At 41.6% G+C, this 27,847-nt stretch overlaps 1 protein-coding gene across 1 annotated transcript; it reads right to left on the reverse strand.

Moving 5' to 3' along the window:
• Positions 1-328: 328 nt before the first annotated feature.
• Positions 329-27,047, reverse strand: LOC139911622 (corticotropin-releasing factor receptor 1-like). Its single transcript, XM_071899175.2, has 14 exons — positions 27,018-27,047; positions 23,362-23,449; positions 22,271-22,327; positions 21,796-21,921; positions 12,490-12,575; positions 8,727-8,833; positions 6,630-6,750; positions 5,902-6,055; positions 4,781-4,841; positions 4,088-4,160; positions 2,145-2,230; positions 1,707-1,842; positions 1,339-1,380; positions 329-500 (listed from the first exon to the last, which is right to left on the reverse strand). Exons 1-14 carry the CDS (start codon positions 27,045-27,047, stop codon positions 360-362), a joined length of 1,308 nt encoding a protein of 435 aa, XP_071755276.1. The 3' UTR covers positions 329-359.
• Between the last annotated feature and the right edge of the window lie 800 nt (positions 27,048-27,847).

Below are 27,847 nucleotides of genomic sequence, written 5' to 3' on the forward strand. Positions count from 1 at the left end.
CAGAACATTTCTATGGCAGGCAAACGTTACAAGGTATTGAGAGCTGTATGTTCAGACCCAAATTCAAAGTGACACAGACCCAAACTCAACTTGGTCACTTGCCTCTTTTGATCCACTAACCTCGTATATCATATAGTCTGCAGTGTCCTCCACCCCTGTCCCCATCCATCTTTCCCTGAAAGTCTGCTTAATGTCCTTCCTGAGTTCTGGGAGACTGATGCAGTCTCTCTCACTCTCTTAGCCTTGTCCCAGCTCAGAAAGTGCTTTAGTGTACTCCAGTGATGTGGCAGAAAATGATGACAACCATAGCTGGAGGTTTCTCCCAAAGCACGCATCTAGGACACGGCTGGCTTCCTTTCTCATAGCGATGTGGACTGCTTGATGCTGTGAAAGCTGACCCGCGAAGGTGAAGTGGGGATGGACATGGCCTGGGTCATCCTGGCCCGGATAGAGTGCTGCTCTTGCCACCGGTGAAACCGCTTCCTCACAGCTGACCGTACCTGTCGAGAACAACCCATAGGAATTTGGAAGCTGGCTGGTCAATCAGCTGATTGATCATTCCGTAAACCTATTGGTGAATGAATTCATTTGCATGCATGTTGTATTCTAGCTCATATCGTAGCTCATATCCAAATCAGCGCTATTGGTGTACATGTAAATGCACTCATTTGTGAGATTGGAAATATAAGGTTTTATCTAGGTTTTATCCGGATTTGGTTCTGTAAGGTTCTATCTGGCTGTTTATAACCTCAGTTTCAATGGGAAACTGGATGAATATGCAATTTATATATCTTTATATATCTGTTATTTTACAGGACATGGCTGGTGGTAGAAAAATAACAACACGTATACGCATTAAGTAACATTCAAAGATTAAGAGTATGTAGAACAAAAAACAAAAAAGGTCAGATAGAACCTGATAATTCCAAGCTCACACAATGGCAAACATCAGAACTGCTTGTTTATACAAATTAATCTTACATATTTCTCCTAGTTTAAGAATACCTTGAATATCTAGAGCTGACATATTTTGCATGTATCTTAATATTTCTGTGCTATTTTGAGTGAGTTTCATCCCCGATTTGTCCATGGAAACAAATTAGGACTGACAATGTCATAGTGTAGAAATTGATGTCACTTATGTTGGCACATGACAAGTCTTAATTGTGCCCTAAATACAAGTGCTTCGAGCTTCATCACCCAATTCTCAGCATTAACACACAGCAACAGCCACTAAATAGGGAGCAGGGAATTGGCCTAAAGTTGGGAAATATAAATAAGGGTCTGAGCCTAGGGAACATAAAATGTTAGATCAATAGCAGATGTGATTCTGCTTACCTCACTATTTAGGAAGCAGTAAAATACTGACACAAAGAAGCCCTGCAAGAGAGGGAGAGGGAGATAAGGAGAGGAACAAAACATCATCAAATGGAGGGCATCCGACGCATCAACAACTCTAATCCCGTTTTAATCGCACACGCTGCAGCTTATCACAAACACTCCATTTATTCAATTGTTTCCTGAGAGGAGCATGGTTTCCGCTGTCCACTCATTACAATTACTGTCTATTTTGCATTTAAAAAAATCCATCCACACAAAAAGATGACATTATACTCAGGTAATAGCAGCTCATCCCTGTAAGCTTTTGGATGTTCAAACGTTTACAAATGCACTGTGTGTGCTAACTAAATCAAACTAAAACATACCTGGAAGGATTCTAAGAATGAGTTGAAATATATGAAGACGATTTGAGAGATCTCGTCTTCCCCCGGGTTGACGAAGAACAGCATATATGTGATTCCCAGGAGAGGAAGAAGTACCAGTGTGGCCTTCACAGCTTTCCTGTAGATAAGGAGACCGGTGACCAGACGGCCATGACAGACACACAGACATCTGTACAGGCACCAAAACCCTTCTGAATGGAGAATGGCGATAGCACTTTGTCTTACTTTGTCTTACTGTCTTTAATATTTTATTTCACCCACGCTGCATTGGCCCAAAAAGGCCCTCTTGCATCCCCTGACCACACACCATTGATTAAGATTAAGTATAAAACACACACTACTGCTTCATCAAAATAAAAGTAGTGGAGTATCTCAAACATTTTCTTTTCAATTTTTCTCTTGAAGTCACATTCAATTTACCTGTACTGAATAGTCTCAGATGTGGTGGAGGCTCGCAGTTTGGTCATGAGGATTCTCACGATGTTGAAGAGGAAAATAAAATTGATCTGTGGGGAAATCAGACACAGCATTGTGTCATTCTTTATAAAGACATTACAGTGGTATGCCTAAGGAGACTGTTCCTTGCTATGCACTCCATTCCCTTTACAGACCTCAGGTAAATTGATGAGAAAGTCTGTAATAGAGATACACCAGATGTTCAACTAGTTACCAGCCAGTGTATCAGTTGTGTTCAGTGAATGCTAATAATGCTAATAAGCTGTTTTTTTCGATTACCGTACCTGAAGTGTTAATTGTAATTTTCCCACAATGCAACAAGTACTCGAAGTGCAATAACAAAATTAAAAGCGTCAAGTGATCCCCTTGACGGAGCAGTATAGGTGTGAATGATGAAACATGGCAGAGAAAATAGCTATAGGAATACTTTCCGAGTCCACTTGACCTGACCTTGGCCTGAGCAGATGCTTGACAATCTTTCAGGGTTTATCCATCTTGCTAGTCTTTACTCAACCCCATACATTAGTGCTCATATTAACATTTGAATAACTTCCTTTATGTAATCATAATCGTAATAGTAGTAGATAATTTTATTGCCAACATATTGTGAAAAGCTACCAATAGCAAGCCAAGGTTCAAAACACAGCACCCTGACAACAGATACCGCAAGTATTCCTGTGACCCTAGAATGATCCTGCAGGATCAAATGCTAGGTAAAGAAATAAGAGCCAGGCAGAAGGGATTATTGTAAACAAGAGTAGCGAATTTTCAGTGCAAGCAGGAGGGTGATACGGGAGGAGGAGGGTGTGTGCTTTAGGGGAAACGGCAAGGTAGGGGAGAGGCGAACATGAAGTGCTGCTTGAAGAGATGAGTTTTTCAGGTTGCGACAGAAGATAGAGGAGCCGCTGTTCTGGCTGGGATGCGAAGGTCATTCCACCATTGGGGACCCAGCGGGGGTCGAAATCGAGCGGAGACATGGCCAGGTTGCTGCAGAGGGGGGAGTATTAGCAGAGGCACTGGTCAGGCGTGTGCTGAATGAGTTATAGGGGCTGAAGACAGTATTTTGGGAGCCCAGCCAGGAGGGAGTTACTGTAGTCCAGACGTGAGATGACTAAAGCTTGTACAAAGAGCTGGGCTGAGTCCCCGGTGAGGCCGGGCCGGATTTGACGGATGCTGTAGAGCGCAAATCTACGGGATCAGGCTGCGGCGTTCATGTGAGCCTTGCTGAAGAGTTGGCTGTCTAGGATCACATGGAGGTTCTTAGCGGTGCGAGGAGGAGTCGGGGTAACACGGGGGTGTTGTCGCAGCTGATGGAGACGGCAGACGGCAGGATTAGGCCCAGTCTTGTTATGTTTGAGATTGAGGTGGTGGGTGGATGTCCAGCTTATATGATCTCTCCTCTTATCTGTACTTAAAAGCCTAGCTGCTGAATTCAGAACTAGTCGTAGATGAGAGAGAGCTTTATGGTTGAAGCAAGAATACAGAGATTCACAATAGTGAATACCAGATGGAATAAAAGCATGAATCTCTTTCTCCAAGTGTGAAAAGTATGGAAGTAACCTATTTTTAGAGATATTTCTTAACAGGTAGAAACAAGACTGAACATCCCTTTGGACGGATCGGATTCTCATAATTCAGGGCAGAATCAAAAATTACTCCCATATTTTTGGCAGCCATTTTAATATAAACTGCCAAGTGGCTAAGATTTATAAGTTACACTTGGTAGGCAAAATATTAGAACCTCAGATTTACCGTTACGGAGATGAAGAATGTTTCGGCACATCCAACATTTCATGTCTGCTCGACATTCTTTGAGAGTGTGAAGACTAACTACTGTATATCACTGGGCAGCTCTAGATAAGGCAGCCTCTGCACTTAGAACCACTATTGGGGGAAAAATCTCTTACCACTAACACGAGAATCATGGGACCTTGGTAGATGTAGTCTGTGTACACTCCAGCTCGCTTCCCAAACCAGCACCTGAAATGTCAACAATAGCAATCAGCCATGCATACTTCTCATCTCATTCAGGTGTGTTTGCATTGTCATTCAGCCTCCTTAATAATAAATGCCCCTCCAAGTCCAATATGTGTTGGCATTAATTTCCCATTTTGTGCTCTGGGGGTCTAAAATGGCTTAGCTGAACAAACACCTCAATCACACATGGCTGCCAATTGGCAATTTGCCCAAAACACGAGTTAGGGAAACATAGAGCGATTTCTTATTTGGCTAGTGGCGATTCATTCTTTCAAAGTTACACTTAACTTAAAATAATACAAATTTAATCCCTTTTAGATATCACAGTCCTTAATGTTGAATCGATTATCGCCCATCTAATAGGTGCGAAAAGAGACTACTAATATCAATCAAACTGAGCATTGCCAATTAAAGTGAAAATGGCTGCAGGGGTAATGTGTCATTAAGAATCCTGTACAATGTAAATGTGATTACAGCAGGTTATTAATGGACATTCATCTCTTTAATGCAATACACTTTGACTTTGCCTTCGTCCTTCAGTATGGGTGCTGAGGGAAACAGGAAGAGGTTCAATCTCTTTGCATGTCTAGGAAATACATCAAGAGTCAAATCAAAGGGCTTACTTCTCATTGTCGTAGTACAGTTTCCCAATGGCCCATGCCACAATTATCGGGAACGGTATACCTGTGAGGCGAAAGACAAAGTGACAGTTTCCTTCATCTTTCTTAGCTATGGAAATCACATAATACCACTCCAGGGATTTCACACTGGAATATCAAATCCTTGTCTTTTTTCAGTGCAGCACTGGTGCCTGCCAAGCGCTGCCAAAAGCAATTGTCGGTTGTGTGCTGTGATCCACAGATGCAAGCCAAGACCTGTCACCAGCTGAATATTTCTTTGTGAATGAATGAAAAGCTGGACTCTGCTTGATGATAATGCAGTGTGATTTTCTGTTTTGCTGACTTATAGGGCTATAATAAGGCGGACAAACTGCCATTTCTCGCTGCCAAATTACACTGACAAGGAGCAGGAAGACCTTGCCATCCTCCTTGTCATCTATGTCTCTGGCCATTGGCAACAATGCATTTCATTAGCCATATAGTGTATGGTCCACAAGTGCAGTGTTAAACCTCAGGGAAATCTACTTTCACAGCCCCAGATGGCTTGAACAAGCTGGGATTTTTTTCTTTCTTATCTCTTGCCCATATCTCTGTCTCTGTCTTATTAATATTTCTGCTCTGGAGGCCTGAGAGTTAAAGCTAAGTGAAGCAAATAAAAATTGATCCTATTTATTTTGTTCACAGCCGTGCTGAAATATTCTGCCATTTCCTGTTCACACTGTCATTTCCAAAGAGACTTCACACTGCCTTGGGGGAAATGTAATCCAGCTGGCACAATACACCTAATCTCAGCACCACATAGTTTGGTTTGACAGTGTGAAAAGGGGTGTTTCGTGAACTCCACACCAATACATTTCACAGCTGCCAGAGGAAATCCTTGTATGTCCAAAAGTCAAGCGGTCCTATGGTCAGGACGTTTAGTCATGGGACCCATCAGACTTTCAATTCGGTCTATTCAGAAAGTGGATTTTTTTTTGTTTAAATTGAGTTTAAAGTAAGTTCAGCTGAAAGTGAGTTGACCCAAACCTGCTTTTAACAAGTAAAAAAACAAAAGAATTACATCAACATTTTTGAATTACAAGGTTTTCATACAGCTGTAGCGGTTTTAAATGACATGTACATACACCAGCCGATGCAGATGAACATCCACTTGCGCAGCTTGTCGGTGGAGTAGGTGAGGACGATGGCGGTGTGGAGGTAGCAGCCCTCGCCAAACATCCAGAAGAAGTTAGTGGAGTGGAAATAATTGAAGGAGGCGGTGACCAGGCGGCACCAAACCTACAGAATGAATCGTTTTGTTAACCGTTTCTCACAGTTAGAGTAATGGCTGATTTATTTAATTGTGCAAGAGAATGTGTATTGTGTTAAATGATGTGAAAAATTGAAGATATGATGCCTGCGCTGCTTATTACGTCCGCCAAAGAGGTTATGCTTTCATCCCTGTTAGTTTGTTTGGTTGTCTGCAGGATATTTCCAAAACTTATGATCAGATTAAGTTAAATTTGATTTAAATACATTAAATTTGGTGGACAGATCAGCCTTGGGCCAAGGAACAATTGATTAGATTCTGGTGGTGATCCGGATCTGGGATTTCTTATTGTTTTTTAGACATAACTATGCAACATGAGATAGAGACTTGACTCCCACAGGTATGTTTGCAGGATCAAGAAATCAATTTAACTTAAACTTTAAGTGATAGGAATAATGTCTTTGGGTGTGAGAGCAAGTTGGACAATTGTTCAGTGTTGGCTGAGTGTCTTCCTGTTACAGCCCATTACTATACACCTATAGAGAATAAGAGAATGTTTCTGTTTTGTACAGTCAAAGATCAACCCCATAGACCGCCACTCACCACATTACTTTCGTGTACTTCGGGGCTCATGGTCATTTGGACGACAAACCAAGTAGCGTTCCTCAGGATGAAGGCAGTAATAAGGTTCCAGTGGATGATGTTTCTCAGGCAGCGGATGCTCCTGTGAGACGGGGAGGAACACAATAACCTCAGGCATTGTACACGTTTTTGCTTCTTTCCAGCGTTTACACAACATCCTATTGCGCCGAGGAAAAGTTTGTGATTTCATACTGAGAGGAGAGATGCAAATCTTCTGGGACAGTCGTAACCTAAAAGCGAGCTTGTGACCAGACCGGCTGGAGCTATCTGGGTGAGGGAGAGGGAACAAGAAGAAGAACGCTTTCTCCTCCCTGAACAACTTCTGGTGCGTGTGAGCGAGTGTTAATGTGTTTGTGCGAGCTGAATTCAGAAATTAAACTCAAAATAATTAGCTATTACTGAATCAGATCACTCATAAAGAAATCTCTGAAAGAAATAAACAGAAAATGTAGATGAAAATTATTCATAATGAAGAAATGTAGCCTCTAAGTAGCATTCTGCATAGTAAGTAACATTTTCTTCCCACTATTTGTACTCTTGTTTTTGTCATGTCCTGAGAGTCTGATGTTTTTTAATGCTGTACATAAATTGACCTTAGGGTACAATTAAAATCTACCCCAACTGCCTCAAAGCGTGTGGTTGAAAATAGAAGCACACGACTGAACGGACAGAACAAACCAACCTCGGTCACCGTAGTGACAGTCTCATTTATTGTCACCAGCTGACGGCATTATCAGTGAGCAAAGCCTGCTTCTTCCTCTGCCAACCATGAATGACATGATTTATTTTTTAGCATGCATCAATTCTTAATAGGTATCACTTGCACCGGCTTTGTGCTAACTGTGCAGACACACATGAGTAAGAATTTTCCAGTGGCATCATACTTTTGTTCCTTTTCAAATGGAAAAAAAATGTATAAATTAGGGAACTCTATAAGGGAAAAACAACCTTATTAACAGAGAAACAACCACATGGAGATGTTGTACACAGTTTATAATAATAAATTAGAATTCTACAGAAGTATAAAAGCAGCCCTTGGGGGTCCAACATGCGAACCTACACATAAAGCGGACCATATATCACTGGTGTCCTATGATCTAGCAGCTAATTTACCCCCACTGTGTTATTGGAGCTGCGATTCGTTTGGTATCACAGAGGCAGCTACTGCCAGGAGGGCAGTGAGGGAAGTTTTTAAAACAGTCGTATTCATTACGCTGCGTGACCTCACTTCCCTTGGCAGCCTGCCAGTGGGGCCACCACGGACTGACGCGTATTAATTAAGAGGAAAGCTGAACACTTCTCCAGATGGGCCTTTGTTAAAAGATGAACTTGGTTCAATGCCTTCTGAAAATCCCACTCTCTCTTTCTCTTTCTTCTTCCCTTCCAACTCCCCGCGCCACCATCCACAACCAACAACAAACTCAAAAGGAGGGTTGGCCTTTCTCAGCACAATCTCATTACAAAGTTAAGAAGGTGAGTAATGAATGCCAAACTGCTTGACTATACCAAAATGCCATTTATACCCTTATCCCTCGTCCATCTCGCTCCCTCTCTGTCCAAACCACTGTGGCCCACAAACACAAGTAGTGCATAAACGCTGTCCTGTAGAGCTTCTATTTATGACGTCTCTCTGTGCCCTTTCACGCTTTTAGCACTCCCTGGGGGTGTCTTGGGGATCGATAACAGCTACGGCTGTTGTTGACGGTGCTAAGACCTTTCTCTCCTTAACGCACGGTTTATTCCTGTTTGTCAGAGAAACCCATTCCACCTCCACCGCTGTCCCACCAGGCCGCCGCAAGACTGTTTTGGTTTTTGCTGCTTTCCGAGATGGGGCTATTATTCCCATTTGTGGGGAAATGTGCCCTAGTTTTGTGGGCTTCTAAACCCTTTTACATCTGCGGGATTGAGATAGGGAAGGTTTCATCCCATGACCAAACGGTTTTTGAATAAGAACGAGAGGCGCTTTGAACGAGGGATCTTGAGAATATGACGTCTCTGTCAGATCAAGGATGTCTTAAGGATTATCAGTGGCCTGGTGACAGTGGAACTGACACTTACCTCAAACACAGGAAGAGGAAGAAGGCTATGAGGAGAGCCACCAGCGAAATACAATGACCCAGGAAGTTTATTATCACAGCTATTTGGTAGTGCATCTTGCCTTTTTTCTGGAAGGAAAAAAAACGGAAGGAAAAAATACAGAATTGTGTAAGTCTTTAGGGCATTTCTCTGAGTGTCGCTTCTCTGTGTCACATTTGATTTACAGAAACAATATATTCGCGATAACAAAAGGCTTAAAAGATTCAGAATCCTCTTTATTCTATTTTGGGCATAATGTAATTTGTTAGAACTGACTGGCGTGATCTGAAACATGAATACATGGATGCTCTTGCTCACACACACACACACACACACACGCATACACACATATATATACACACATGGGGCCTTCCAGTGGCAGTACTGCAGTGGAAGGTATTACCAGTGGAACATAGACACATTTTTGACTAAATCAGTCCCTAAGATCACTGTCTGTGACTCAGATATCCATTGTGATTGGATTTCCCCCACGCTACCAACAGTAATCTTCGCTGTAAGTGGATTTATGTAACCCACTGGTGTCTACGCCCAGATTAAATGTGGGCATCTTTAATCCGTGCCCCACCCACCCTGAAATACGTCATCTGTCCCATTCACCAGCTCATATCTTTAAGTCTTTACAAGTCCGGTGGACAAAGACCAGCAATGCCAACTGTTTTCCCCCACATGGTTACATCAAAGGACTACACCGACTTTATGAGTTTGGCCCGTTGGTCACCTTACCCAATATCTGACGAGAGGATTGGCACCAAAATCATGAGTCTGGTAGACAGCTCTGTCCGGTGTGAATGCTAACGCTTTAGCATACAGCATGTTAAGTAATCATAGGTGATTAGCATTATTCAAAGTATGAGGGTAGACCTTTTTAGTAGTTAAAGTTGGTATTGGTTTTTATTCTATGGCCTGTAGATGAATGACTTCTGAAAACAAAATTTCAATCGTCATCATTAGTGAATCCGTTATGAGTCAACAGTGTATAAAACTTAGTTACACTCGAAGTCTTGCAGGAGAGATCTGCCATTGAAAGTGGATCTTTTTGTTGAATTTTATATCTATTTTACCAATCTCCTAATCAACCCTGGCAGGTTTAGATGTGTGTCATTAAAATGAACTAACCACCCAGCCTTAGAGCTGCTACAACTTCTCACTTTCTCACTTTCAGGAAAATGCTAGTCGCCTACAATGACTTAACATACTGTAAGCTAAAGCCTTAGCATGCGCAGACAGAGCTCACAGAGGTGATTTTGGTGCCAATCCTCATGTCACATATTGCATAAGGTGACCAATGGGCCAAGTCAGTGTAGTCCTTTAATCTCTATATCAAGGTGTTTCATAATGCAGGTGTAGTATCGGAAGAGACATTTCTAGTTCTGGCTGTCAGCCATGTGTCTTTCAGTATGCACTGTAAAGTTTCCATGAAAAATTAAAAAGACAAGTTAATTTGATTTAAATGTCAGCATATTTTCCAGACAGTAGAAACAAGTCCTGACGTGAATCAAGCTAACAATAGATCATTTGGTTTTATGGCTGATAGTACGGCAATTTGAAATGGGAACTGAGTTTACACTGAGGAGGAGTGGATGACAAGGGGATAATATAAGACTCACCCACCACTAGCCGCAGGTCTCACCCAGTGTGTAGGCCACAAGAGTCGAAAATCAAACCTGACTCTCTCTCTCTCTCTCTCTCTCTCTCCCTCTCTCTAAAAAATGACAAAACCTCTCATTGTATGTGTGAGAAAATAACCTCGAGCTGAATCCCAAAAGGAAAGAGGATTTTTTTTTTTTTTTTTTTTTTTTTTTTTTTTTCTGAAACAAACTTTCCAATAAGCTTTGATCTACTCAGCTGCTCCTCCCAAGTGGGACCGTGAAACATCCCATTCAATACTGGCTGAACTTGAAAGAGAACCTAGTTGGTGTCCAGCCCCTCCCACCCCAGATGCCAATCAGCCCCCCATCAAGTGATTTATTTCACAGCTAGAAAAGGAAAAATCAAACACATTCTAAAAGGTCAGATACACTATATCCATCATCTGCAGGGATCGATCGGACATCAGCCGTAGAGACTCTGAATGAGCAGTAAATGAAGGATTTTCATTCCAAAACACTGCTGCCTCTTGTTCAGAGATCAATATCTATGTTCATAGATCAATATCTACAAATGAACCTTACAAATGACTGCATCTTGGATCGTTGCATCTAAGATGCTATTAGCCTCAGCGATATCCCATAATGAGCTTGAATTTTATATATGCCATAATTTTGTCAGGATAAGCATCACTTTAAAAAAAAACCAAAAAAGATAACTCAACAAAACAAAATAAAGAACACAGATTTGGATTACACGATCTTAAATAATGGAAACAACAAAACATGGTGACAAACCTTATTTGAACCTGAGTAAACCGAGGTTGCAATGTTTATGCAAATCGTCTTTTTTATTATTCATTCGCTTTACTTTGTGTTATGTTTCAGCACATGGTCAAGCCAGGAAAAACAAAAATACCACATATTTCAATTAGTGTTAAGTTAAGTAGTTTTATATTTTACATACAATAGTTGGCTTCAAATTTCCACATGCGAATGTTACAGCTTGATTCTGGGTCAGACTGTTCTGTCTGAATGTTTTGTCCCCTGTTCAATCCTAATTAAATGTACTTTGGAGCACAGTGTGCGCACATCACATCTGCACATCACAATACAGCGTCCAGGTGGAAGCTGAGAGCATGTAAAAAAACAGTGGCATGTAAAAGGATAAAGGCCTATCTGGAGCACTGCGGGAACATAACTGCAGCACTTTTCAACCAAACCCAACCATGTTGTCTTCTCTGCTGCGCCTTCACAACTGGCTTCACAACTGGCTCACAGCGCCAGAGGACGACGCTGCTTAGAAAATCACTGTTTTTGCTGTTTGCTTGTTGCCAGTCCTTTTTGAAGCGTTTTCCCAAATTAAACACTTGGCTTTCTAAAAGAGAAATAGCTGTAGGTTGGTTAACACTCTAACAACAATTTCAGACCCCCCACCCTCCGCCTCTCTCTCTCTCTCTCACACACACACACACACACACACACACACACTCACACACACACTCACACACACACACTCACTTACTCACACTCACACTGTTATTTCCTCAAATTATGCAGCTGTCAAATTAATTGGCTCAGGATCTAATTCATCACATAACAAACAGCACTCCCTTTGCAACAATTTGCATGGAAGTCCACCCCATCCACCCTGAACCCCCCTGCCACCCCCCCACCCCCACTGCCAGACCAGCCAAACCCCCTGAACCTTGGTCAGGATAGGGTGACATCAGTGTCACAATGGAAGCACTTGTGCAATGCTAATTTGAAATATTTCATTGTGCTTTTGAACCAGAATCATTCAGTAAAGCTCTTTCAGATGCCATAGTACATGCCACGGATTGTATTTTCAGTGTTTTTTTTTGCCTGAAGTGGCCTTTTAAGGCTGTGAGCACCGTGGGAAACCAAGGCCTGCATCACAATTTACTATAAATAAACCTGCGGCACTAACCTTCCGCAGTTCATCGCTAACCTTGTGTTTGTTGTTTGTTGTTGATTAACATGTGATTCTTTGTTGCTGTTCCACTATGTACAGTCGCCCTTTAAAAGTGTTAAGGAAAACCCTCATTAATCGTGACGGACACACACACACACACACACACACACACACACACACACACATTGGAACAGTGTCTTACCTCCTCATGAAGTATGGCCTTACACATGGAGTAGTTCCCCTTCAAAGCCCATGTCCCATTTGCTAGACATTTTCTGTAAACGTTATCTGCAGCAGAAGAGGAGGAAGCGGAAGGAGACAAAGGCTGATGTTAAAAGGTTAATTCTCTCATAAATACGAATGGTGTGGAATTATAATCTGCTTCTCTAAAAGGTTCCATTTCCAATTGGTCTCCTCCAATGTAGACCCAGTCACTTGGTGAAAGTCAATTCAAGCCAATTCTTAGTGGCACTGTGACCTTTTCTGCTTTTGAAACTAATAGGGAGAGATATCATTAGAGGAAGTCTTAGAAACTGTGATTTTTCACACGTCTGCTGTCAGGACAGTCTACCACCCTCTGCCCAAACATTGTTATTGTTTTTTACATTTATTTACACAGTGTAACTTTACTGAGCAGGCGTGCTATTTTTCAGGAATAACCTGCTACACACTGACCCAGTTAAAGCTGCAACTTTGCATGTCGGCGGCTCCAAATGTCAGCGAGAGGAAACTGTTCGAAAGCTGTTTGAACTTTGGATACCCAGAAATCATGTAACGTGGTATCAGTAAACTGCACACAGCATGCTCATGTTGACCAACCCAGCTGGTCTGTGATGCTTCATACCAAAGGGATGAGAGAGGCAACAAAATCATTGAAAAAACACTGCTGAGTCCAGCTTTCTCTGGACAGAGCACTGAGACAGTTTGTATTTCACTCTTAGGTTTCGTTTCGTCACTTCTTGTGGGCAGAGGATTTTTCCTACCGGTGTCCATACCAGAAATAAATTTGGGCAAATAAGGAGAGTCTACTGTGCCTCAATTATGGGGGGTGGAACGCTCTTCTCTACTGCAGCCCCACTTTGTGATTTAGGCTGATAAGACAGGTGTATTTTTACCCAGAAATCTTGCTTAGTGCAGCTTTAAACACACGCACAAAACAGTTGGCTTCTGCCACTAGAGGGTTAGATAGGTGCCTTGCTGAAGAGCTGAAAAACACTAAGAGACTAAGACTAACACACACACACACACACACACACACACACACACACACACACACACACACACACACAATCAAAAGAGTTAAGGCACAGAAAGAAAATTAAATTGTTAGCTGAAACATGCACCAACATCCTCATGATTAGGATGAGAGGTTAAGACCCTAATTGTTCAAAGAGGCTCCTTTTACCCAAGGAATGTCCCTGTGTCCAGTTTGTGAACGTGAGTGGATAATATGGCAAAACACACTAAACAAGGCTGCTTTTTACATGGAATAAATTGACCATAATTGCACTTTGGAAAGGTCCCTAAATGCACGTTTAAATAAAAATGAAAAGGCTTTTGGTAAGGGCAGTGGATAAAAAGGTATTGGGTTGCCTGAGGCCAATGATGTGCAATGAGCTGGGTTAAAATAGCATGTTGACAGAGTAAGGGGACTGTCATCCCAAATCTATATTATCTAGTCTGTGATATTCACTAAACCCCAAGTGCAAAATCAGGGAGAGTTTAAAAAACTGTCTGTTCAGAATTCTGACAAAGTGAAAAGTTAATGTCTGCTACATGTACTATATTTATTAACCATAATGATACATGTATTTACATTGTAAACAAATGTAATTTTCAGTCTTGTTAAATTCCTAATGGAGTCTCAAGGATCCATGCAGTAGTTCTTTTTAGGACTATTTGAGTCTTTCAGGACAGCCCAATATGATGTTTCAGTCATAATGGATTCTTAGATTCCTTAAGGACGATCCCTCAAGACCTTCAATGCTTTAGAGATGTACTGGAACATGCAAAAATCTTGACGGTCTCGCTGAGTGGGACAGGGTCACGTTCTTGACTTCTGAGTGGCAGAGCAAACAAATCACTCATGCGTTTCAGCCGGCTAAAACTGACTGAACCATGATGTCTGATGGAAACAGCAGAGCCATCTATTAACAAGTACAAGTTCTAGACATGCTATACAGTAATCAATTTGACCTAAGTAAGTTCAACTGTTTTACTTGTTTTCTCTTCACTTTAAAGAAAATGTTGTTTATTTGGCTCCCAAATGTCTCTGCTGAGTAATATTTCAGGTTTTCCAAAATAATTAAAATTTGGCTTTTGATTGGTCACTCAGCTTATTTTTCCACCCAATTAAAGCATCAATACCACGTTTGCCAGCTAACAGAATTTGCTGCCATCTTCAACTGATGCTGACCTGAATAAATAAATGCTTATGCGGAAATGTAACCCATGTTTCTAAGCCAAATTCAACCACTTATTATTATACTATATACATCGTGTCACCCTTCACATTATGATACACAAATTCTGACTCTAACTTCAGTTCATTTCTCCTTTCTTTACCCATTACTCTGTGGTCACAGTGAAAAACTCAGGTCACTCTGTCAGTTTTTTAGTGCTTTTTAGTGAGCAGAATCTAAGTAATAAAAGGAAGTAAAAGTTCCATTATGGTGAAAATTAAACTATGAATCTCCACACCGTAGCTACAAGTATTCACACAGCTCCCATAATCCTCCTCTCCTATTCAAATCAAATTCACCTGACATCACATGGAGAATGGGAGAAAGTTCTTCCAGCTTCTCCATTGCAGTGATGTATGGTGATATACACTATACAGCTAAACCCTTTTATTACCAACACATCCATTTTACAATAAAGCACAATGTTGTAGAAGGAATGCTTCTACGCTATGTATGTAATATGTTACAAACTAACTTATGTTTGCCAACGGTTCATTTGCAAACGTTGACTAGCAAGCCAAGTAGCCTGACATTAATGTATTCTACAAAATAGCTGATTAACTGAGGAGCCAGAGAGCTGAGATCTCATGCAAGTAAACTGCTACTTAAGTAATGTCATGAGTAATGGTCTAACTTGTGCTTTAGACAATGAATGTTAATTTATTTAAGGCATAGCTTCCTGTCAGTATGTGTAGAAAGAGGGGAAGAGGGTCTTGCAGCTAATCAGTTAGTAAATCAAGTTAAGATTGATTTAATTTAATAATGTAAAACACGCAAACACGGGTGTGATTTGTTGCCTGCTAATCTCTCCCACTTCTATCGTGACCCTGTTTTTTCAGATTGGCTAATAGATTCTGAATCTGAAAACATTTGTATAGCCTGGGGTGTGTGTTTAACATAGGGAGGGCATGGAGTCCAATTCCTGAGGCTTCGAAGAAAAAAATCAACGATTTATCTCCCACAACTATATGTGAACATATACAGCGTACACTTTCAGTGGCGTTTCTCCTCTCCAGTTTCCCCTCCAACATTCATAGTCAAATTAGACCTCATATATAACAAATACATACATAATGTAATTTGTTATAGTAAAATACACCTTAATCAGATTGCAGTTATTTTAAGGTTACTCCCTGCTAAGGTTGCAGGGAGTGAACCATTGACAGCATCGTAAAATACTATTTGCATAGGTCACAAGCTCAAGGCCCCTAAAATAACCACTGATTTCATGTGGAGAAGTCAGTGGGGTGACTGTTGCCAAGCTGGTTATTGGCCAGGAGTTATATTAGTGACATACAGATTTGTCTCGTCTATCTTAGATGGCTGATATTGGATTTCATTGTTTGTAGCTATGCAGCCTACAATACAAATCAATTTTAATCTTTGCTTAGTGATGGGACATTGTTGTTTCTGAATGGGTGTTAAAAACAGTAACTGCCCTGTGCCAGGTGCTAAATCCTCCCTGTGGAAACAAGAGCAGTAGGTACAGCAGTCCTTGCCATGTGGCTGGAACACTGGCACCCCTCCAAGCCTCAGGCTAAATGATTTGCCCTCTTTCCCTCCTGATTCCCTTTTCATTTAAATTCCAAACAATGCTGTCCACGCAAATACACTTCCACTGCAGCACCTTATGGCTTAGTGACAAAGATGATTCTTGGAGGATACTGTGTGCACCTCAAAAGACACCGAAGTGGCAAGGCATGACAGAATAGTCCCTTATTGAAATTAATTGTAGGCCTATACCAAGCAAATATGCTGACCCAAATTTAGTCACACTTGATTAGCGCCTCAACACATTGGATTAATGATTGCAGCTAAGTAGCATCTTCCTCCTCTGTGTATTTTGTACAGGGGTCCAATTAAAACCAACCCCACCAGAGAAGAGAATAACAATTTATGAGCACCAAATGAGTTTGCAAATTCCTATGTTGCTTATGCTGATCTAGAGCAAAACAAACTGTATAAATTTGAGATGTAATGTGATGCGCTGACTTGTTTATGCAGGTCAGCCATTGTTCATGGAAGTGAAGAGCTGTGCAGGGGAAGTCAGTGTGAAAGGAAATTATCCTGGCTCTATAGCTGTAACTCTATCTGTACCACAAATAAAGCTATTTCACTAACAACACATAAAACCTGAGGCAAGACTGAGGTGAGTTTCTTAATTGAATCAGTGAGTGTGTATATGACTGTAACTTTCCACATGAAGTGATCGGAGCTAGTTAATAATATTATATAAGTGTCTTTCGTGATTAAAAACCTCAAAGAGCTCTACATGCAAATAACAAATGACTAGTGGAAATGGTCAGGTAGTGTGTTACAGAGGCAGGGGGCAAACACGTCTCCCACTGCTCCCATCTAGTTATAGAAACTAATAGAAAATATCAGTGGTGTTCAGATGAGCAGTTATACCTGCCCTCTGGAAGCACATGCAGCGCTGCTTTCCTGGGTGGGAGCCCAGACTGCCACCTTATTTTCATAAAAAACCTGGTGAATTCGCCCAAAGGACAACTGGCTGGAGCTATTCCTAAGAAATTAAGGGCAGTTAATGTTGAAGGGAACCAATGCCAGTTTCACGCTGGGTGTGTATTCTGGCCCGAGCAGTACAGCTCAGTTCAGTTTGGTTCTGCAGAATGAGACGCCCCTAGGGTTTACAAAGTACTGCATAGCCCTTTTTGGAATGAGGTCTAAAGAGAGAAGGATAATCTACTTTCCATTTGAGCTTACTTATTAGGGCCCTGGAGAGTTGCCAGGATGTTTGTAAGGAGAAAACACCGGTATGCACCTTCGCAGGCGTGCGCGCATACACACACACACACACACACACACACACACACACACCGCTTCAGCCAGGCAAATGCATACACTCAGTATCTCTTTTGACTCTATCTGTCGCTCTCTATCTTTCTCTCTTTGATGTTACCCATCCACTCCCCCACATACACTCATAAATTAATATTCAAAGAATTCTCCACTGTGCTCGAGCTCATTCAACAAAAAGATGCATTGCATTCCCTATGAGTGAGCAAAAGGATGAGCAGGGGCTGGGATTTTGCCACCCCACTGACCGCGAGCACTTCTCTAAATAAAACACCCCCCCCCGCCATCCGCTTTGACTGGCGCAAGACCCGACAACTCACAGCAAGTCAGTGAAATGGGCACTCACATAAACAAACATGAGCGCATTCATACACACAAATGCATTCATGCTTCCGCACATATAGTACACAGACACACACACACACACACACACATATACAAATGCACTCTGGTCTCCCTCCGGGGACCATTAAGGGAAAGTCAAGCTTGGCAAAAAATGGTGAAGGGGTTCGGGGGTGGGGCGAGACATGCAACAACAAAGATAGTTATGCCAGGCTGAGTCACGAACCAAGAGGAGGGCGTGCAGCGCCATGGGCACCTGTCACGAATCAGTGGCTGAACGGTCTGGACAACGCCCCCTGGATGTCTGTCATTCCCCCCATGCATATGTTTGACAACACGGTGTAATAGTCCGAGAGAGCATCAAAGATATCCAGTAGTTTGCAATGATTAGATATTTAGCATATTTAGCATGTGTTGATAGCTCCAATTAGGCTTAGTTCCGGGCCGGTAATCATCAAGAGTCTCAGCAGGACGTCTGTTCCAAGCACGTTCGCCTTTGTAGCTCTTAATGCGTTGGCCGGCGATTCAGTCAGCTCTCTTAATTTGACCAGTTTGATAAATGTGGACCGCGTACTCGTTCTGATTAAAAGATGCACTCAATGGAAACATGAAAACAAGCTCCTATGGCTCAGCAACTTAAGTCCAGGATTTGTCACAATCTAATTTTGGAAATCCAGCCCAGTACCTCTATCCTGATTCATGGAACTGCTATTTCATATTATTGCTATTCAGGGCAGGAAGCGAACATGTTCAAGCACCAGACACAGTGGCTGTTGGATTAAAAAAAATCCAATTCGATTTTGCATTTTTCACCGGCCAAATGTATTTTTAGGAAATAGCAGAATGTCCACATGTGAGTTGTTTACTTGTCACAGTGACTGTTGGCAATGCAGACAACCTTACCAGCCACAATAGCAACAACAACATTTGCCAGCATTTGGCTTGTGGCTAATACTATTCCCCCTACTGTACCAGCTGTGGGTAATCTACTGTGAATTATATGCAGTCTTCTTACTTTTGGTGTCTTATGCAAGTAGGTCAAGATGGGGGCATGCCAGTGGCTGAATAGATTTAATATTGTGGGTTTAAGTCCGGTTCATGACCTCTGTCATGTCATCCTGCCTCTCCCATCTTTCATCTCATCTTGTCTCTTTGCACCGTGCTGTCTAGTAAAGCAGGAACTGCTTAAAAATAAGCTTTAACAAATAGGCAAAGATGGTAGATTAACTCCTGATGCCACGTTGTAGCATAGAAACACTGAAATTGATAGCAACTGTCTCTTGGTGGCAATAAATCAGTTACCAATGAAAGGGAGTTGAAACTAATATTGCTGGTGGTTACAGTCTGCTCAACCTGAATCCCAACAATCCTTGGAGAGTGTTTTAGCTGAGACAGGATACTGGTGCGTGGGGAGACACACAATTAAATCTTTCGACAATCTGTGTTGTTTTGGCACATCAAGATGTCAAGCACTTTCAAATTAAAAGGCAAAGCTTTTACACATCTTTTAAAAAGCCAGACCTCTTAACTGTAAAAGTTGAGACAGTCCTCCCTCTGAAATCATCTACTTCAAATCCCACTGATACCATCTGAAACCTGCTTGTAGCACACTCAATTAAAACAATGCACTAAAGCTCACATGAAAACAACAATGCTGCCGTCTTCATTTTGTCATTTAAATATATGGAAATTAGCTGCGGAGACAGACATCAGATTATAAAAAAAGAAAAAAAGGCTTCTGCCTGTAATACCCTGAGAATCATATTATAGAGTGCAGTTATCTGAGGGAGCTCTGCGCTCCAACTCTCTCATCTGTTCACCTAGTCTGTAGAGAATTAGACCCTTTCTGACATTTTCTGCTGCTCAGTGTGTGTGTGTGTTTAAGATGAATAGCGTGATGGTAAAAGAAAAATCTAAACATACTTTCAGAGTTCTGTGTCCTCGTTATGATGAAGAGACTGCGTTGATGCAATGTTACAGCAGAAAGGAACTGGTAGCTTCAGCGCAAATTGCTTGATATATAAGACCTTGAATAAAAACTGAGAATTAGTTGATTCTAAACTGGTGCATTACAACAGTCTACAAAGATAAAGGAAATTTTTCTACCTTTGAAACAGATGTACTTTCTGCAGAAAAATGCATTTTGTGGACCATTTTGTCTATTAAACTGCAGCAATTAACAGGTCAGGTGCTGGTGATTACTTGCATGAGCTTTCTTAGCCTCCTCTGACCGCCTCTATGAAAAATATCAAATATTTAATGATGATTCATAATACATTAATACTAAAAATACACCTTAAGAACACAGTAGTGCTGTTACAAGCCCATGGTGTCCAATGCAGTGCTAATATCACGGAGGAAAGTGAAATTCAATAAGTCTAAATCCTGCATGAATTTATTTATTTGGTAGAATTCCCATAAAGCAGCATAAATAGGCTGCCATCCTGTAACCTGAATCCCTTCGAATATGCATACTTTTTGACCTTTTGTGGTCTTTTGGAGCCCTTGAATGGTAATGTCAGATGATGAGCAGGCTTTTTTCTAGGCTGTTAGGCTATGCTTGAACAGAGAAGATTATGTTAATCCCCAAGGTGAAATGAACCTCTGGATGTCAAATTATTGGCGAGCTCAGGCTGAATCATGGAGCCGTTCCCTCTCTCTTACAAGTACTGTAGTCCTTAATTCCGCAGTGGCTCCTAAGGGTCCTATGGGGGTTTAAGGCCTTAAATTACCGTGAAACACATTTTTAGAAATTTGCTTTTATATCATACTTTTATTGAATTGAATTTATGCCAAAAGCTATATCTGCAGGGCCTGCAAAGTGCTCTAGAGCCAGGGTTATTTTACATCTTTTCTTACTGTGGACCCGCAAATAGACATACATTAGGCTACAAACCCCCATTTCATACGATTTTGTCCCAGGGACCCCCTAATGGGAAGATATGTGTTGGTGATTTTGTATTGAATTTTATAACTGCCTACACTTTATCTGGGGAGATAATAGCGGTGAGAGTGAATTAAATTATTATAATAGCCCTTCTCATACATTGTCCAATTGGGATAAGTTCCAGTGAACTATGGTGAAATCAAACTATTCCTCATTTTGTCGGGGGACCCCCTGGAACCACCTCAAGGACCCCTTTGGGTTCCCCCAGACCCCAATTTGAGTTCAAGAATAGTCAGCTACCAAAACCTCTGCACCACTTTCTTACTTTCACAAAATCCCAACCTAAAAATCATATTTCTAACACACCTACAAGGAAAATTACACGTAGGTCAGATTATTTCATTCCATGTTCCAGATCATGCTTCAAGCAGTAATTTTGACTTTGATTATTGATATTAAGAGCTGGGTAAAAAGGCCACTAGTGCATCTCCAGGACAGCTAATGTCAGAGGTTGACTGCTCCTGAATGTCTGTCGATGTGTGGAAGCTGAAAAGTTAAAGTGCTCTACTAAAGGTGAAATAAGGCTTTAACCGGCTCAAGCGTTTCAGAGATCAGTAAAGGTGTTTTGAAGCGCATTTAGTGTATCGTCCCACTTTACTTTTACCTTTAGTCCGCCTGCAAACACCAGTCCTCACAGCGGGTGCACTACTTTTCTCGCTTCCAAAACGCATCACGCTTTTGAGCTCCTTTCTTCTAGCAGTCCATGAAGAATTATCTGCCGCAGTCCTACTTTGTGTATGCATGTTGTTTTTTTTACACTCTTGTGTGTCTTGCTAATTTGTATGCTCATGCTAATTTGTACGTAAACAAGATTTGCCCGAGGGGAAGACGAGTGGAAAAGAAAAAAATCATCTTTGGAATCTATTGTCGCTGCAGCTACAGTATTGCTGCACTGCCGCACTCTGGTTTGGTGGGTGGGGGGCTGACTTTGTGGACTTACTGGTGGTGTTGTATCTGACACCATAGAACATCTCTGGACAGGGTCGCGACACCATCTGCCCCGCGCTGCTCTTGGGCCAGCAGGTGCCAATGCCATCGATGGAGGTGTCACAGTAGAGTCCCGGGACTGCAGAGTGGGGACATAAATGTCAGACGCAGACATGCATACTCGGCATAGCTCATGACTACATATAGCCTTGGTGAAATTCTGACAATGCTTCAATGATCTTGGCAATAAATGGCGGAGCTGAATAAGCCGTTTGTGTTCGCAGGCTTTAATGATTACTCCTGCGCTGCGCTGAGCGTTGTCTCCTGCGGCACGACGCCAAGTCTATTTCCAGCATTGCACTTATCTTTGATGTTACTCCCTATAATCGGAGATGAGATCAAACTTGCTCCCCATGTGGACTATTCCACAACAACGTTTACTTCGTAGTAAACGGGCAGGAATCAGTTTCACACATCTGAGAACCCGCTGCTCCACTGACCTGTGACATTGCTGGAGGTTTGGTTCCAGGATGCCAATGAATGCACTGCAATCCAGAGAGAGAATTTCATCAATAACCTGGATCCTTGTTTGAAGAGTTTAGAAGAGGAGGCTACGGAAAATCTCATTAGATCCAAGTTAACATCTACAAAGGGTGAACATTAAAGGGCAACGGTAAACACTGGTGACAGACCTTTCCCCAAGCAATAACAGGACCATAGCAGAGAATATGAATCTAGACGTGCCCCGAGGTCCATGCTATTATTGCTGTAATGACTCAAGAAGATTTAGATAAAAAGGATCTGGAAAGGAGGAGGGGCTTGAGGGCAAACTTGATGCTGAATTCTTGTGCTTTGAGATTTTTTCTTTTACCAATACGTTTTCACCCCTTTGCTTTGTATATTAACACTGAAATGAGTTAATCAAGCTATACACAAGTAAAATGGGAACGCAGCATTTTTACAAAACTTTTTAATTGCCCTCATAATATACAGCTACTACTGAGCTGTGTGACAGCATGCTCATATAATGCAGATAGTATTATTACTGCAGTGTTGCTGCTTTAAGAGTGGCTTGGGATGCCTTAAAGTTATTGCCAAGGGGGAAATAACAAAATGATCATTCCTGTGCATTTGTGCATTTCTGTGTGTTGGGGTGTGTGTGTGTGTGCTGTAGGCTACTGTGGTGTGTGTGTATAGGTCTATTACTGTACTTGTGAGGTCTACACAAACATTGAGCAAAAATATCTACTTTTGCCAATATCCACAAGGGTCTTGATTTAGGATGAGGGTTAGGCATTTCGTGGTTAGGTTTATGGGTTGGGGATGAATGCAGATCAGTGCAATATTCTCACAAGTGTAGCAATACTAGTGTATTTGTGCATAAGTGTGTGTGTGCGTACACATGTGCAATACATTTGTTTCTGTGAGCGAATACGTGAACATTCAAGATGGATTGTATTGCACCATACTTCCTTTTTAAACCTTGTTACAGCTAGTTGTGCTGTGGTAAGAAACAGCCGGTTATGGTACTGGCACAAAGGAAATGTCCATGTGTTCCTGATGTTAGGCTTCGACTTACATGACATATTCCCTGACAGCATGAGCAGAGCTTCACAGGTCAAATCTGCCAAAGACCCTGGTGGGAGAAGGCTTATGATGGCAGACACCTGCAAACAGAGAAAAGTCCCAATGGTAATGCATCAATTCAATTCAATTCAATTCAAGGTGCTTTATTGGCATGACAGTTCACAAACAAACAATATTGCCAAAGCATGTAACAAGCATCATTAACAAATCTAATTCTCATATAATTGACAGGTGATACTCATTGATTCAGTGGAAAACATAAATACGTCTTGGTGCTTTCCTGGTGTTTTTAATCTTTCTCGCTGTGCCCATTTGATTCCCCCATGTGGAATAAATGAAGTTGTAGTGAATTGAATGGAAAGACTGTTGTTGCCCTTGGGCAGATGGTGCATGTATTAACAACTCCTCTTGCCTAATGCAATGCTCCTAATTTGAAGCACTTTGTTGTCTGTAATCATTTTCTCTGTCAACACTCTTTCATGTTTATGAATTCAAGGTTCAATAAAAAAATGAGGAGTGACCTTGTTGCCTTATCTGCCTCAGAGTGATGTCATGTTACATTTGAATTATTTCAGTTAGCACATCGGGATATAAATCTTTACTTGCTGCCAAAACAGTGTGTGTGTGTGTGTGTGTGTGTGTGTAGAGACTGTAAGAGGAACATACCTCAAGTGTGGTGAAACGTACAGAAAATGGCATAAGCTACTGAAGTCATGCTATGATGAAGCACATGGTTGGTTGCAGTACTGTAGCCTACTTAGTGTCTGTGAGGAGAGAAAGCACTTGGGATATGCAACCAGGCATTCAAATAATGCTTGCATGTTCTTGTTCTAGGCGGCTCATACTATAACTAAGGTTGTCAACCCAAAATGGGTCATGAGCCTGTTTCTGCTGGGTCTTAATGTGGCAAAAGTGCTAGTGTGTTTTCACTAGACTGGTTCCCAACCACGGTTAAGGCTATATTGACCCCATTTACATCCCAGGCCAAAATAGGCAAGAACCGATATTCAAGTTTTTTTAAATGAGAACATCTGCTTAACACTGAAATGGAACGCTCCAAATTAATATTTCATCTGCTCACTTTTTGAATTTGGTGTCAAAATTCGCCTGAATATGGATTTCTTACAGCCTGGGGGACTGAGACTGATTGTGGGGAAATTCCTGTCCAATCCAGGGAGGTTGGCGACCCGACTGCCAATCAGAGAGTAAAATGTATTGCACTACATGTTGCATGGTGTCGCTCCTGCTGCCATAACACTAGAAACCACTGATCCATACTGGCAGACAGTAAGTATCTGTCACTGCCACTTTATGAGAGAGAGAAAAAGAAAAGACCGGAAACCGTTTAATGCCATCAGTTTCTTCTTTTAGTTTAACAAATCTGGCTACTCTAAGTGACTTTAAACTAGGTTAACGCTTAATGCAGTGGATCATTATGAAGCACAACTGTCTGCAGTAGACTTGTAATCCAGATGCACAGGAGACAGCTTGTATTACCTATAAACCCAATGTTTCCTCTTTAAATAAAACACACCTATGAATAATGCAACATCTAAAACAGTAACCATATGGCATTTTACTTGGCTGTAATCATTAGAAAATAATGGTCCTTAAAGCAATATTCCACTTATTTTTAACATGGGGGTTATTCGGCACTTGACCGCCTTGAAAACCAGAATATAAACGAATCACCAAGATTGGATGCAGCTGGACGAGTTTGTAGCATTCAGACTTTACTTCCCATTCATTTGAATGAGGCCACGAAAATAGCCTGAAAACTGACATTTAACACGTTTGTGAACAGATTCAACAACAGATCCTGCTACTGTGATTTTCAATTGACTGTTGGTCCAATGTTTTAAAAGATGATTTCGCCAGATAGCATTTTTATTGATAGGAGAGCTAGTTCCTGTTTGGGAGTCCGGATCTACTTCTTGTAAACCAAGAATAGAAATGCAAAATGAGGACGGACCCAGGACTGCTTTGTCATCTTAAAAGCGGGATCTGTTGTTGAAACTGTTCACAAACGTGTTAAATGTCAGTTTTCAGGCTATTTTCATGACCTCATTCGAATGAATGGGAAGTAAAAATCTGAACGCTACAAACTCGTCCAGCTGCATCCGATCTTGGTGAGCAGTTTATATTCTGGTTTTCATGGCGGTAAGCGGAATATTGCTTTAATATTAATGAAGATTCACTAGCTTTGAAAAATATGTTACTCTTGTGTAAATGCACATTCATACCTGATGATTACAGCACAGTGAAATACCTGTAGTGTATCTAATCACATCACATAAGATGCTACAGTGCCCCAGATTTCAAAGACAGGTTCCCGATCCCCGGCTGCTTCTTTTTCACGCTCAGTGAGTCTGGCCAGGTATCAGGGTACAGTAGCCTACTGCTGCTTAGCCGCCCACATCCTTCCAAGTAATTACAGCTCAACCAGCAGCTGTGATGTAAATTGATAGGCTAAAACAAGCCTGCAATTCTGTTAATGTGATTTGAGACTGCAACACTTTGATAAGATTAGGTCTAAGTATTTCCAGCGAGCCTCACCTTTGACCTTAGCAGGCATGCGGTGTGTGTGCTGCTGCCTACGGGAGTGAAGTTGGGGCCCATGGTCTTAAATCACAACAATGGGAACACGCCGTGAATAGAAAGCAGGGGGATTTCAAAAAGGTTCAGAGGATTCTTGACTATTCTTAGTGCTGCAGCTTTCTCACACAATGGGTAGGAGGTAGATGAAGTAATTCACCTCAGGCATCTGTAATAACATCAGTAAGCAGAGATGTCTCTTTTGAGTGCACCACACCACATGTCTTTATTGTTGCTTGTGTTGGCTCTCCATTTTGTTTGTCATAAAACAAAGAGGATTTAATTACTGATTGAAGTGTAATTGATCTTGGAAAAGCTTTTTTTCTGAGATAATTTGACTGATAAGTTAAAAATACATTTAAATACGTAAAATCAATAAGTTTCCTTTTATTTATGTGTTGGAAGTAAAATATTAGTTTTACACTGACTGCTCTTGCTGCATTAACGAACTGTTTTTAATCTTCAGTGTCCCAAATCCAGGTTTTTCAGCATCAGCATTAAAGGAAGGATGTGTGCCTTTAGTCCCAGATAGTGAAGAATCATGTCACTTGGGATGGGAAATAAGCTACTTGCGTTCTCATGCCATCTTAACCTTAAGTACTGGACCATGGTTCAGTGTTTACTAGCAACCCAACTTCTGCCTGTATTTAAAAGTAATATGATATTAATATGATGCAGATTGTCCATAATATTAAGAGCTCTGTCGAGCAACGTGGGGATGAAAAAAACATCCAAAAAGCTCAAGGCTTGGATTTCTGTGGTTCAACCCTTTTAGCTGAGGGAAAGGCTTTTTGCTTTTAATGGAACATTTTTAAATAGTGGTAAGATGGGGGCAAATATCCAAAACAACATCTGGATGGGATGATATCTGTTAAATAGGCTGCCCCCAGGTTACACTTAGCTGAAGTCCGTGGAAATAAGTCTGCCCATCATAACCAAACGATTGCTTATATTTCCTTGATTACATTTGTAAAAGCCGTGGAAGGGAAGATGGGCTGAAGTCTGGTAGGAGCCAGTGGTCAGCAGCCTATGCGCAAAACGCACAGAACTTACCTCCACCAGAAAGATGCATATGCGACGCATTTTCCAGACCCTTTTTCACATAATTCTCAGGAGTGTCACAAAAAACGTCTTCTTATTCAAACCCGGTCCATCATTATGACTTGATCATATCTTTCACTAATATCTTTTCATCCGCGTCGCTGCGATTCAGCAGACTCCAGTGAAGCCATCCTTTGAGTTTTATTGCAGCCCGAAAAGTCGCAACAACACAATTGTTGGAAGATTTCAAGGATATGTTTCTGGAGTAGAGATACTGAATTGTCACTTCAGTCAACAGTGAATGCTCGTAGCCAGACAGAAACGCAATTTATTGCTCCCGTCTCCAACTGCTCTCTCCAGATAGTCGGGCATGAAGAAGACGTGTTCCAAAACAACAATAATTTAATGTTGAATCTGGGCTTGTCGCCCGTGAGCAGCACTGTTTCAGCTTCTCTTCAGGTGATGCACTGTCCTTTCCATTCGGGTCGGTTTCTCATAAATACTCAAATGAAGTCGGTCCGTCAGTTTGTATTACAGGATTGGAAACCAAATCCACCTTGGAGACGCGCACCTTCAGATGGATACATACCCTTCACCGCTGGCCCCGCACCAAAACTCCTTTTACATGCATGGTTTACTCCTCGGGTAACCCTAAATTGTCATATCCCCAGCTTCATTTCCAGCTTCTGACCAGTGAAGCTGGAGTCTACCGAGATGGAAAAGAGTCTCCTCAATGCACCGCCCACGGGGTGCCACTTTTGTTGGGAGTATCCGACGCGACCGAGGAATAACTCAATTCCTCGTCGTGGAGTTAATTATGCAACAGCTCTCCACTGTTCCAG

The sequence above is a fragment of the Centroberyx gerrardi genome, chromosome 20, assembly GCF_048128805.1.
Source record: "Centroberyx gerrardi isolate f3 chromosome 20, fCenGer3.hap1.cur.20231027, whole genome shotgun sequence".
NCBI lineage: Eukaryota > Metazoa > Chordata > Actinopteri > Beryciformes > Berycidae > Centroberyx > Centroberyx gerrardi.